This window comes from Balaenoptera ricei, chromosome 2 (genome assembly GCF_028023285.1).
Source record: "Balaenoptera ricei isolate mBalRic1 chromosome 2, mBalRic1.hap2, whole genome shotgun sequence".
In the NCBI taxonomy this organism is placed as follows: domain Eukaryota; kingdom Metazoa; phylum Chordata; class Mammalia; order Artiodactyla; family Balaenopteridae; genus Balaenoptera; species Balaenoptera ricei.
The window spans coordinates 179,817,423-179,830,572 of NC_082640.1; the positions used below are offsets into that span (position 1 = coordinate 179,817,423).

Below are 13,150 nucleotides of genomic sequence, written 5' to 3' on the forward strand. Positions count from 1 at the left end.
TGTAAAGTGATTCAGTTGTACATACATATATATCTATTTTTTTTCATATTCTTTTCCCTATAGGTTATTACAGAATACTGAGTATAATTCCCTGTGCTGTACAGTAGGTCCTATATACCTGAATTTTGATAGACATTATTATATACACCTACATTTTGGATAAGCATATTCCTATATTACTTATAAAGAGCTGGTATAATTTACAATAACATAGCTAGGGACAAGCTAAGAAAGATGTATAAGTCCTCTACATTGAAAATTTAAAAACACCGCTGATAGTAATTAAAAATGAAATAAATGGAGTGATACACTGTTTTTTTAAACTATTTATTTATTTACGTGGCTGCGTCAGGTCTTAATTGCAGCACACGGGATCTTCGTTGTGGCATGCGGGGTCTTTTGTTGCAGTACATGGGCTTCTCTCTAGTTGTGGTGCATGGGCTCCAGAATGCACGGGCTCAGTAGTTGTGGTGCTGGGCCTTAGTTGCCCCACAGCATGTGGGATCTTAGTTCCCTGACCAGGGATCGAACCTGCGTCCCCTGCATTGGAAGGCGGATTCTTAACCACTGGACCATCAGGGAAGTCCCGAGATATACTGTTAATGGCTTGTAAAGCTCAATATTTTTAATACTTCAATTTTTCTCCAAAATGATCTGTAGAGTCAATGCAGTCCCAATCAAAATCCCAGTGTGTTTCTTCCTTCCTTCCTTCCTCCCTCCCTCCCTCTCTCTCTCTTTTTGGTAGAAATTGATCATCTGTTTCTGAAATATATATGGTAATGCAAAGGACCTAGAATATAGAATAGTCTAGACAGTTTTGAGGAACAGCAAACCTGGAAGACTTCACTCTAAATATTAAGATTTATTATAAAGCTACAGTAATTAAGACAGACACATAGATCAATGGAACAGAATAAGGAGTCCAGAAACAGATCCACATATTTACAGTCACTTGATTTACAACAAAGGCCCCATTGCAATTCAATGGGGAAAGTATGGTCTTTTCAATAAATTCTGCAGGTCATTAGGAGATCTATATATTAAAAACAAATAAACAAACAACCCCTCCCCCCAAAAAAACACCTTGACCTCTACCTCACAGTATATACAAAATTACTTTGAGATGGATCTTAGACCAAAATGTGAAAGTCAGAATAATAAAGCTTCTAGAATAGAATAAAACATAAGAGGAATTCTTCGTAACCCTGGAGTGGGCAAAGATTTCTCAAGACAACATTAAGAGTGAAAAGACAAGCCTCAGAATGGGGAAGATATTTGCAATATATACAAATGACAGAGGTCTTGTACTCAGAATATGTTAAAAACTCCTACAAGTCAATTAGACTGAAAACTCAATTTAAAGGTAGGCAGAAGACTTGAGTAACCACTCCATAAAAGGGGATATCTAAATGACCAATCAGCATATTGAAAAAGGCTGAAAGTCATTAATCATTAGAGAAATACAAATGAAAACTACAACAAGATTCCGTTATGATACTACCCTTTGGCCAAAATTAAATGAACTGATAATACCAAGTGTTGATGAGGATGTAGAGCAACTGGAACCCACCTATCGAGTGGAATATAGATTGGTGCTCTCACTTTGAAAACCATTTGGGAGGACTTAATAAAGTCAAATATAGGTATACACATGACCCAGCAATTCCATTCCTGGGTATATACCCAAGACTGCTTATATCTTCAAAAAGACATGCACAAGAATGTTCAGAGCAACATTACTCACAAAAGCCCCAAACTAGAAACAACCAAAATGTCCATGAATAGGAGAAAGATATGCTGTGATATCTACAATAGAAGAAAGATATATCGTCGTAGTATAGAGTACCACATTGAAATGAAAAAGAGTGACTCTTACCTCCGACAACATAGAGAATCTTACAGATGAAATGTTGAGTGAAAGAAGTTAGATACAAGGGTAAATACTGTATTTGAAGTTGAAAAACAGATATAACTAGTCCATAGTGGACTAGTCAGAACAGTGATTACCAGGTAATGGTGGTATTGGTGGCAACAGAGGGTTATCCGCTGGGAGGAAGCCTGCTGGGAGACTGGACATTTTCTACATCTTGATTTAAGTGATAATTACATTGGCGTGTACATGGATAAAGTTTCATTCCACTCAGTAGGGAGTGCTACAGAGATGGGAAACAAGCACAGATGCCTTAGTATTTGTACACTTTACTGTAAAAGTCGTACTTTAATAGCCTTTTAGAAAGGAGTTGGTACTCTACCTTAAAAAATACTAAAGTATACTATGTTTCCTTAAAGTTAAAAAAAAAACCAAACAAACCCAGAAACTCTTCCTTAAAATATGGATTTGTTCATAGAGTTCCTTAGATCCAGTTCAGGAAAGAAAAATACCATTTGAATACCCATAAAAATTTTTTTGGAGTCCTTTATATTAAAAAAAAAAAAGGAAGTTAATTAAAACGCCATTCAAATTCTTTATTTAGTGTATTTGGGAGTGGCACAAAGTCAGTTTAGTTGATATGGCAGGCAAGACATCCCCCAGTGCTCTCTGCCTGCTGGTGTTCATGCCTTTGTGTAATCCCTTCCCTCTGAGTGTAGGTGGACCCTGTGATTTGCTTCCATCCAATGGAATACAGCGAAGCTTAGCTTAGAGAGGATTGTGAATGAGATCACGCCAGCCAACTGTATTGCCTACTGGGCTTACATTCTTTAACAGAGCAAGCTGCCCTGTGGGAGAGGTCCACACGGACAGGGACTGAGAGGGGCCTCAGCAAACAGCCAGCAAGACACTGATGCTTTCAATCCAGTAACTTCAAAGGACTGAATCCTGCCAACCAACACGAGTGTGGAAGTGGATCCTTCCCACTTGAGCCTTCAGATGACACCCCAGTCCTGTCTGACCATGAATGTGGCCTTGTTGACAGACCCTGAAGCAGAGGACCCAGCTAAGCCATGTCCAAATTCCTGATTCACAGAAACGGTTGGATAATAAACGTGTGCTATTTAACTGGTTTAAAGCTTGTGGCAAATTGTTAACACAACAAGAGATAACTGATATGACTGAATAGGCATCCTTACCTTCCAGGCATTAACAATCTGAGATGATCACTGTTATGGACTAAATTTTTTTTTAAATTTTTTTATTTCTTTAATTTTTATTTATTTTTATTTTATTTGTTTATGGCTGTGTTGGGTCTTCGTTTCTGTGCGAGGGCTTTCTCTAGTTGTGGCAAGCAGGGACCACTCTTCATCGCGGTGCGCGGGCCTCTCACTATCGCGGCCTCTCTTGTTGCGGAGCACAGGCTCCAGACGTGCAGGCTCAGTAATTGTGGCTCACGGGCCTAGCCGCTCCACGGCATGTGGGATCTTCCCAGACCATGGCTCGAACCCGTGTCCCCTGCATTGGCAGGCAGATTCTCAACCACTGTGCCACCAGGGAAGCCCCCAAGTTTCATCATCTCTTACCTGAATATGGCAAGAGCCACCTCATCTTTCCTCCAACTTCAAAATGTCTGGCAGTTTGCAGCATTTTTTAAAAAAATTTTTTTATCTTTTATTTTATTTATTTTTGGCTGCGTTGGGTCTTCGTTGCTGCATGCGGGGTTTCTCTAGTTGTGGCGAGCGGGGGCTACTCTTCGTTGCGGCGCGTGGGCTTCTCAGTGCAGTGGTTTCTCTTGTTGCGGAGCATGGGCTCTAGAGCGCGCCGGCTTCAGTAGTTGTGGCGTGCGGGTATAGCTGCTCCGCGGCATGTGGGATCTTCCTGCACCAGGGCTCGAACCCGTGTCCACTGCATTGGCAGGTGCACCAGGGCTCGAACCCGTGTCCCCTGCATTGGCAGGTGGATCTTAACCACTGCGCCACCAGGGAAGTTCCCATCTGGGAGGTTCAAATTGATTCCCTACCCTTTTATCTTCCCACAAATATCAATGTAATCTCCTTCCTCTTTTAAAACTTCCAATGTCTTCCCCATTCACAAAAAGATAAAATCCAAATCTCTCAGAAAGGCTTCAGGTCTCAGGTCAAAGATCAGCTCCTCTGAGAGGCCTAGTTTGACCAACCTATCTAAAGTTGAACTGCCCCGTAATTTTATCATCTGATTTATTTTATTCATGGTTCTTATTACAATCTATAATTCAAGTGTTTATCTGCTCCCACCCCCCAGAAGGTAAGTGGGACAGTGTTAATATTTGACAACCATCAGTGCCTATCTTTATGAGCAATTTTTAAGACCATAGCTTTAATATTTTATTGATTCCACTGGATCTCAGATTTTCAAAAATTTTGACAGGTCTATTACTGGGCCCCCAACTAAAGCCACAAGAGGGTAAGGGAATAAGTAGAATTGAAAATCAAGGGCTTCCCTGGTGGCGCAGTGGTTAAGAATCCGCCTGCCAATGCAGGGGACACGGGTTCGAGCCCTGGTCTGGGAAGATCCCACATGCCGTGGAGCGGCTAGGCCCGTGAGCCGCAACTACTGAGCCTGCGCATCTGTAGCCTGTGCTTCGCAATGGGAGAGGCCGCGACAGTGAGAGGCCTGCGCACCGCGATGAAGAGTGGGCCCCGCTCTCCGCAACTGGAGAAAGCCCTCGCACAGAAACGAAGACCCAACACAGTCAAAATAAATAAATAAATAAGTAAATAAATAAAAAAAGAAAATCAAATACAAGTCTGTCTCCAGATCATTGCTGTGCCACAGAAATGATGGCCACATACATAATTTAAATTCTTCTAGCAGCCACATTTTAAAAAGTAAAAAGAAACAGTTGAAATTTTCATATTTTCTTTAATGCACTATATCCAAAACACAATATAAAAAAATTGTCAGTGAGGTATTTCTTTCTTTTGTTCATAGTAAGATCTGCGTGTGATTTGTACTTACATCTTAAATGAACTAGCCTCATTTCAAGTGCCGGCAAGCCGCATGTGACAAATGGGGTTTGGATCCTGTGCTTTTCCCACTGAGCCGCTCATTAGTCCTAGAACGCTAGTCCCACTAGACGTTCTGTGAAAAAATGGAAATCTTTTGTCAAATTTCCTGAGGATTTACAAGTGCATATTTAAAGAATTTAGAACTTTAACTTTCCCATATTTGATGCCCCCCTTCCCCTCCATTAATCTTCTGTGTGACACTTTGGAACACGTTCTAAATTCGAAGAGGGAAAGAATATGAGAGTCAAGTCAGTCTCAGGCATTCTTTACTAAACTTTTGCTGGAGGTGTGCAGGTAACTCCCAAGTCCCACCCCAGGGAGAGAAGGGGTTGCAAAACACAGCCTCAGGGAAACTATGGGCGAAACGGCCTTTGCTAACATCCCAAGGCTTACTGCCACCTACGTTTCTACTGAATGACAGCTTTACAGTGAGTTCCAGTGCACCAGCTGTTAGAAATAAATTTAGCTCCTGTTCCCGAATCTGCTGTCATCGCAGTCCTATCCAGCAAATTTACTCATTCAACAGATATTTCCTGAGCGCCTGCGTACACCTTAGTGGACAGAACAACTCCAAAGCTCCGCGCCGGGGGGGACCGAGTCTAGAGGGTAAGGCGGGAGTCCTAGCGACGTCTCTGCGCCCTCTGTCCCCGGCAGTGCCAAGCACCCTTCTTGCATTATCACATTAAATAGGCGCCACTACCCTAGGAAGCAGGCATTACTCTCACTTTGCAAAAAATAAGAGGTTGAGTAACCTGTTACAACCCAGTGTGCCCATGCTGAGCCCAGCGCTCGGCTGGCACCCGGGGCACGCGTGGGCGCCTCGGTCCCCTCCAAGCGCCTCCACCGACGCGGTCCGAGGGGAAGCGCAGCCGCCGCGACCTCGGGCGGAGAGAACGGCGGGACCTCACAATGCACCGGAAGCGGCGCCTCTCCGGGGCCTTCCTCGCGCCGTCCAGGCTGCATCGCCCGCATCGGCGACGAGAGCAGCCCGGCAGGAGGGACACCCCCGAGCCCAGAGCCTCCCAAACGGCTCCCACCCATACGCCCGACACGTGCCGCGGAAGCTGGACACAACTGGGGCGGAAGCCGCCGGAGCGCAATCCGAAGCACGAACTACCCTTCCCGTGAGGCTTCGCGGCGGGCCGCGCGGCTGCTGCGCAGGCGCACGCACAGCGTGTGTAGCGGCGTCAGCGGTTCTAGAACGTTGCTGTGGTAGCGCTCGGGCGCCATGTTAGGACGAAGGAGAAGGAGGAGAAGCGCTTAAAGCGGCGGGAGCGGGTGCGGGAGTGGGGTTGGACCCAGGGCTGAGGCAGGCCCCCCCCCTCCCTCCCGCCTCAGTGGATCATGCCCAGGGCGGCAGCGGCGGCGGTTGCGGGGGGGAAGTGACTGGGCGGTGCCGGCGCAGGAGACGATGCCGTTGTAAGTGATTTGTATTCTGTTTTCTCTCGCACGCCGGCGGGGCTTTGGGGGCGTCGGGGGAGGGGGGAGGGGGGCGCGCGAGCCGGGCCCTCGCCCCGAGGGGGAGGCGGGCGGGACTGGGGCTCTTCCTGTTTCCTCTCCCACTCGCCGCCGCACTTCCCCTTGTGTTCGGTTCCCGCTTCCTCCCACCCCTTCCTGGCTTCGGCCGCTGGCGGGCCGGGGGCCTTTCCCTTCCGGAATGGCCGGAGGATCCTCTAACTCTACTGCTCCCGCTCCTCCGCCTCGTCCGATAAGAGAAAGGGGTGGGGGTGGGGGGGAAACCCCGGTGCTCAGCTGCCGGGGAGGAAGGCCCTGCTTCTCGCGGGGTCTGCACACGGGGTTCGGGGTCGCCCCCCGGCGCCTCTCGGGCTCGTTTCGCTGCTTGTGTTCCCGGCCTAGCTCTCCCTCCCGTTTCCGAGATGCCCACTTCGTGCGCCAGTGTTAACCCACTTCCGCGTCCCAGCTTGCCTGAGCACGAGTTAAAAGCCCAGTTTTGAGCGTCGAGCCCAGCTGTTCGAACATCCCCTCCCCCCGCCTCCGTTCCCTCCAGCCTTTCGGCTGCCAGGAGAGGGGCACTTTCCCGGGTGCCCCCCGTCGAAAGGCGTTGCGTTACGTGTCGCTCTCCCGGTTTTGTTTCGATAGGGTCGCCGGATTTCACCTTGCTTCCGTCTCTCCATCTGCAGTGATACTTTCAGTTCTTCTGATGGTAGACTTTTTTTACTGCAGTCCATCTATGCCTTCTAATCTCCCTAGACCTACATCTTATACTTTCTTTCCCATGTTGGGATTTTTAAAGAAGTTTTCTTTTTCTTTTCTCTGTCTGTCAAAGAATGGGATGTAATTTGAGAACTCATTGTTGATCGAAAGATTACAGCCTTTTTTTCTGCGTATATACAGCAGAGTAGAGGCCTAAATCGTGAGACTGCATTTCTTCCATTTTTGAAGATTCAAGGGTAAGAGATGGGGGGCCGAGTTCTCTTTGTAGCCCCGAAGCATGTAATTGACCCTTGAAGTTTTACTTAAACGCAGAATAAAGATGTTGGGGTTTCTAGACACCTAACGTAGCACCTCACGCTTATTTTATTTTTTTTAAGTAAAAACAACTTCTTTTCTGCAAATATCACTGATTATAGTTTTACAGTTTTATTTATGTATGTGTATATGTGTGTGTATGTCTCTCTTTACAGGTGAGGCTCTAACTTTGAAACAGGCTTTAAAGATATCTGTCCCATTTCACACGATATATTAAAAAGGAATTTCATGCTCCTTCCTTCTCACCCACTCTAGTCATTTTGTTAAGAGGCCTATCAACATATTATTTCTGTAATGAGGATATTTGTTAATTTTAATTAAATATAGCAGACCTAAAATCTTATAAGGTGCAAGGTCCCTGTTAATTGAATCATCCTTTTATGGAACAATAAAAAGGGTTACTAGGAGAACCGAGTCTAAGCAAGATTTTTGTGGCATTTTTCAATTCAGCAGCAATTAAAGTAAACCTAAATGTTTGCAGTAATGTCATGTGACTTATTTGTGTTAGCTCGCATTTTATTGCTGTTTTGGAAAAAGGACTTCTCTTTCTGATAATCATGTCAGTATTAAAAATTGATCAGTAACAGGAAATGTATGCCTTAAAGGGCTTTAATTAAGAAATAACTTAATTTGTGTCTTTTTAGAAATTAAAAGTTCTTTTATACCTGCTTTTTCCCAACATGCTTTGAGGAAAGGAGGTATATCTTTCCTTTAAAGACCTAAGTGCTTCAAATTCTTTGGAAGTTAGTGCAGATGTTTAAAATGGAAGACAAAGTGAAGGCAGCAGATTCTCACACATGGATATTGCCTTTCTAGTGTGTTTCTTGAAATGTGAACAGTATGGCCAGTTTTTCATTAGCTTTTCTCTTATTGTTAACCCTATGTGTACTATAGTACTTTTAAAGTAAACTAAAAGACCATAGACTGCCTAGTTAAGTAGGCCTTTTTTCTCATTAGTTTGCTTTCTTTGTTTTTCATGTTCTGGTGTCATTAATTTTATTTCTTTGATGTTTTGAATTGTGATTTCCAGACTGTATTGTGTTTGACTTCCACTTTCCTGTTTGGTGTGTCTGTTAAGTCTTTGTGTGTGGGTGGGGGGGTTAAGGTATAGGTAAATTGTCAGAATGGATGAAATCAAAACAGATTACTGAAGTTACGTCGTTAGAAAACATTGTGAGCAGGTCTCCATATATTGTCCAAAAGCATATGTAATTGCATATATAATTTTGAAAAGCTGGTATGGTTTAAGAGCCATGGTGATTAAGCTTCCAAAATTTTTGATAGTCTTAGGATCCATTAATACCAGATTTCTCATGGTGGTACTATTCACATTTTAGGCTGATAATTCTGTCCTGTGTATTGCAGGGTGTTTAACAGCATGCCTGACTTCTATCTACTAGATTGCGGGAGTCCCACCCCCTATGTCCTGGTAATGACAACCAAAAATGTGTCCAGATATTGCCAGATGTACCTTGGGGGCCAAAATCTTGTTGAGAACCACTGCATTAATACAGCGTATAATACCTGTACGAGAACCATATTCCAATTTCTGCCTTTCTCTGTGCTGGTCAGATCATTATTTGCATCAGCTCAGTTCTAGCTATCACACTGGTAGTAAAAAGACTTAAGGGGAGTAGACATTATCAGTGACTTAGCATTCGTGCCACATTTGTCGAATGTTATTGGAAGAGGTATTTAGCAAGACTTGGGGGAGACAATAGCTTTTCTTCCATATTTTTGGGGTTGTCACAAAAAAAGAGGGAATTGGAGTAGTTTCATGTAGTGATAAGAGGTAGAACTGGGACCTTTTGGTGGGTAGCAATATCGTGTAGCAGTGGTTCTCAGAGTGATTTGTAGAAGCCTCGATGTTGGGGGTCCTTGAGATCCTTTTAGGGAGTACATAAAATCCAAACTTTTCATAATATTGAGGTGTTATGTCTTTTTTAGTCTGTTGACATTTGCACCAGTGGTGCAAAAGCAGTGGTGGGTAATGATGCTTTAGGAAGAATCAAGGCAGAGGCACTGTATTCTACTAGTTATCATTGTATTACTTCACTACACACATGCACACAAACACACACAGTTTGAAAAAAAAGTCCTTGATGAAGCAGTAAAAAAATGTTAATTTTATTAAGTCTTCACCCTTGAGTTTTTTGAATATGTTGTGATAAAATGGGAAGTACACATAAAGCTGTATGCTAAAAAGTAGGATGGTTGTTTTGCGAAGAGCACATGTATGATTGATTTGTGAGCTAAGCTAGTGCTTTTCTCATTGAGCTCTGTTTTTACCTGAAAGAACAATTGATGAATTATGATGTTCATACTTGACTACTTAGCATTTACTTGAAAAATGGAGCCTGTCTCTTTAAGGAGAACAACTGACAGTGTTTGTGGCCAGTGATAAAATTTGAGCTTTCAAGCAAAAATTAGAATTTTAGAATGCTTGTTTCTGTCATTGTGAGCTTGACAGCCTCCCAATAATTAAAAATGTTTCTGATGTGATTGATGGTGATATTAGTGAACTTTTTTTTTTGATATTGTATAATAATGTGCCAACATTTGGAAGATAGGCATATCTTAAGTGAACCCACATCTTCCAAACCACCAATCATGATGTAATAAAATCATGCATGGGTAAAGGTACATTTAAAGTGCAAGGTGGACCAGTCGATTTTAATGCAAGAGTACAAAGGGTTTATTGCTGTGGTTTCTGCTTTCATACTGTAACTAATCTCTAAGAAATTACCACTTGTGGCATTTTGGTGTAATATCAAAGAAGAATATCCACAGTTATTTGAAAAGGCTATTAAAATACTCTTTTCTAGTTATAATGGTGTAATGCCAGGTTTTATTCCTGTGCATCTACCAAAACAACTTATCAAAAGGGATTGCATGCAGAAGCAGATATGGGAACCAGCTATTTTTGATTAAGCCAGAGTTAGAGATTTGCAAAAATGTAAAATAGTGCTGTTCTTCTCACTAAGTTTTTTGTTTTGGAAAACAGTTATTTTTTAAAAAGTCATTTATGTTAACATGTAATAGATTTCTTGTTACTATACAAAAATTTCCCTGTTGTAATTTCTAATGTAGTAAATAATGGCAGACATAATCCATATAAACAAAAGGTAATTGGAGTCCTCAATAAATTTTAAGAGTTGTGAAAGGGTCCTAAGACCCAAAAGTTCGAGAAACTGATGTATAGAAACAGCTGACAGCTGTCCCAAGCTGCGCTGTTTCCAGTGGTGGTGTCTTTGCGGCATCTCTGGTGGTTTTTGAATGGTCTGGAGGAATGGACACGCACATGATTTAAAGACATTTTTTGTTGTCAATGAAAAACAGTGTATTAGATAACCTTTGAAAGGTAACTTCTGAGAGATTTTGAGTCTCAGATTTTAAGATGTAGAGATTTTGTAATGAATTGCTTGCTGCTTAATAAATGTTAGTTATGGTTGTGAAATGTGGTATTTAACTTTAAGCATGTTGTCGGTTCATGCTTTTTGATGGAGAAGTTGGGAGGGAAGATAATTGGATTTGAGTAAATTTGTAAGTCAGTTCCCACTCCCTGACACCCCCTCCCTCAACCCCCCAAAGCCTTCTGGCTTGAAAACATATAACTTTTAAAATGTTTTGATTTGTCAGAATATTCCATTCCTTGGTAACTAAGCTACTTCAAGTTAACATTACAATTAAATTTCACCTTGAGTTGCATCTAGGCAGGTTTATGAAAGCTACTCTCAGGCAAAATGAGGCCAGTTGGAGTCCCAGCTATTTTTCATTTTTGGTTGGTGGAAGAGGCATGTCTTTTACTTGGTATGTTCATCGTTCTGATTATTCAGCAGCTTTTAAATAATTGTACAATCTTAGTTTATGATTTATAAAACAGCACCATTGCAGGAGATATTAGTTCTTGTAAAGTGAGGCTCAAAGTCGTCACTCCTCTAGGGTCTTAAGGGTGCTAAGTTGTAGACTGCAGCCAAATTCAACTCTGGTTCCATGTTTCATTCTCATTCTAGTACTGTACCATTTTCTGTGTATCTTGTTGGGAACTTTGTTTCATCAGCTCAGTGGGAGTCTGTATGTCTTAAGTATACTTAATTTTCAAGATCAAGTTGTGTGGAAGATAGTTTTTTAGTCGTTGGATTGCAGGTCTGCAGAATTTTATAGCATTCTCATTTGAAAATTTAAGGATTTGCAGAAGAAAAAAATGTAGGAGTTTAAATTTGATATTTTTATTCCTCTTCTGTCACAGAATTGTCTCACATTTCTGTTCCCTCTATATTTCGTTCAGAAACCAGCTTCTTGCAATTTACAGTAGTCTTTATAGTCTTAAATAAGTTTTTACTTAAGAATAGTGTTCCTGTCATTTTGGCTATCAGAAACATCTAAATTGCATTTCCTGTGTATAATACTATGATTTAATATATTTTTGACTATTTTCTGATACATTTTTATACTTTTTAGATTCTCTAGTTACATTTCTTTCATTTTCAAATTGTGCTTGACAAATACTGATGCAGGAATGCTGTGGTTTGGCTGTTTTTTGTTTTTGTTTTTTTTTTTTACTTCTAGCCCCTCTTGGAGAGAGGGCAGAGGGACAGTTGGAAGTGCCCTTAGGAAAGAAGGAAAAATAACCTGGCCATTGTTAACAATTCAGTAACAAGTACCCTTTCTCTGTATAATCAACCTTTTATTTCCAAAGTTTGGCGTTGGGATTCATCATAATTTATTCCCCTTGAGCGTAAACTATTGCTTCATCTATATTTTAGCCTCTGCTGCTGCTTGCTAAATATTAGCTGGATGATCCACCTGGAATACATATTTTAAGACTATAGTTAGGTTCTAACTATGTTTAGTACATAGGGTGGCAGGTGAATTAGCCATCCTTAGAATAATGTCTTAGTGAGCAAATACGTTGTCTTGACTATATGCTTGACTTTTAAGCTACAGGTAAAATTTAAATATGTGTTAAACTTCTTGTGAAAGAGGAGATTGTATTATTTCTGCTAAGAATTAATATTTAATGTGTATTCAGATACTTTAGAGAGATCCCATATTCCTATTCTGTTCAATGTCCTTTTTTCCTGCTTAATTTGAATGGGCACATTACGTTTAAGGTCAAGGCCTTTAAACAGCAAATTGCATACTGTGGTTATACATTAACTGGTTTTTAAAAAAATACTTATTTATTTATTTTTTGGCTATTTATTTATTTGTTGGGTCTTAGTTGTGGCATGTGGGATCTTTTGTTGCTGTGCGCCGTCTCTTTGTTGCGGTGCACAGGCTTCTCTCTAGTTGTGGCACGTGGGCTCTGTAGTTGTGGCATGCGGGCTCAGTAGTTGCGGTGCGCGGGCTCAGTAGTTGCGGCGCGCGGGCTTAGCTGCTCTGTGGCATGTGGGTTCTTAGTTCCCCGACCAGGGATTGAACCGGCATCCCCTGCGGCATCCCCTGCGTTGCAAGACGGATTCTTAACTACTGGACCACCTGGGATGTACCCATTAAGTGTAACTGTGATTTATCTGATTACTTCTAAAGAAGAATATCAAGTAAGTTAAGCTTTCAGTTTTAACTTCACTGACTAAAACTAGCAAGAAATGACAGTGTTTTCTGTTGGCTAGGATCTATACATTTTGAGGCAGTTGACCCTTTTAGTCCTACGTGCCACCAATTCCATATGCGCAATGTGAGGAGTCAGAGATTCATCAGTAGCATGAGCTTTGTTTAAATTGGGATGAAAGTCGTT

The 13,150-nt window shown here is 42.0% G+C and overlaps 1 protein-coding gene across 4 annotated transcripts in view; it reads left to right on the plus strand.

Moving 5' to 3' along the window:
- Positions 1-6,114: 6,114 nt before the first annotated feature.
- Positions 6,115-13,150, plus strand: part of PAPOLA (poly(A) polymerase alpha) — a 56,638-nt gene continuing 49,602 nt past the window's right edge. For all 4 annotated transcript variants that reach the window (XM_059914961.1, XM_059914963.1, XM_059914964.1 and 1 more), the window contains exon 1: positions 6,115-6,339. In XM_059914961.1, the coding sequence (XP_059770944.1) occupies positions 6,332-6,339 (8 nt within the window). In that variant the 5' untranslated portion in view covers positions 6,115-6,331. The remainder of the gene's footprint in view (positions 6,340-13,150) is intronic.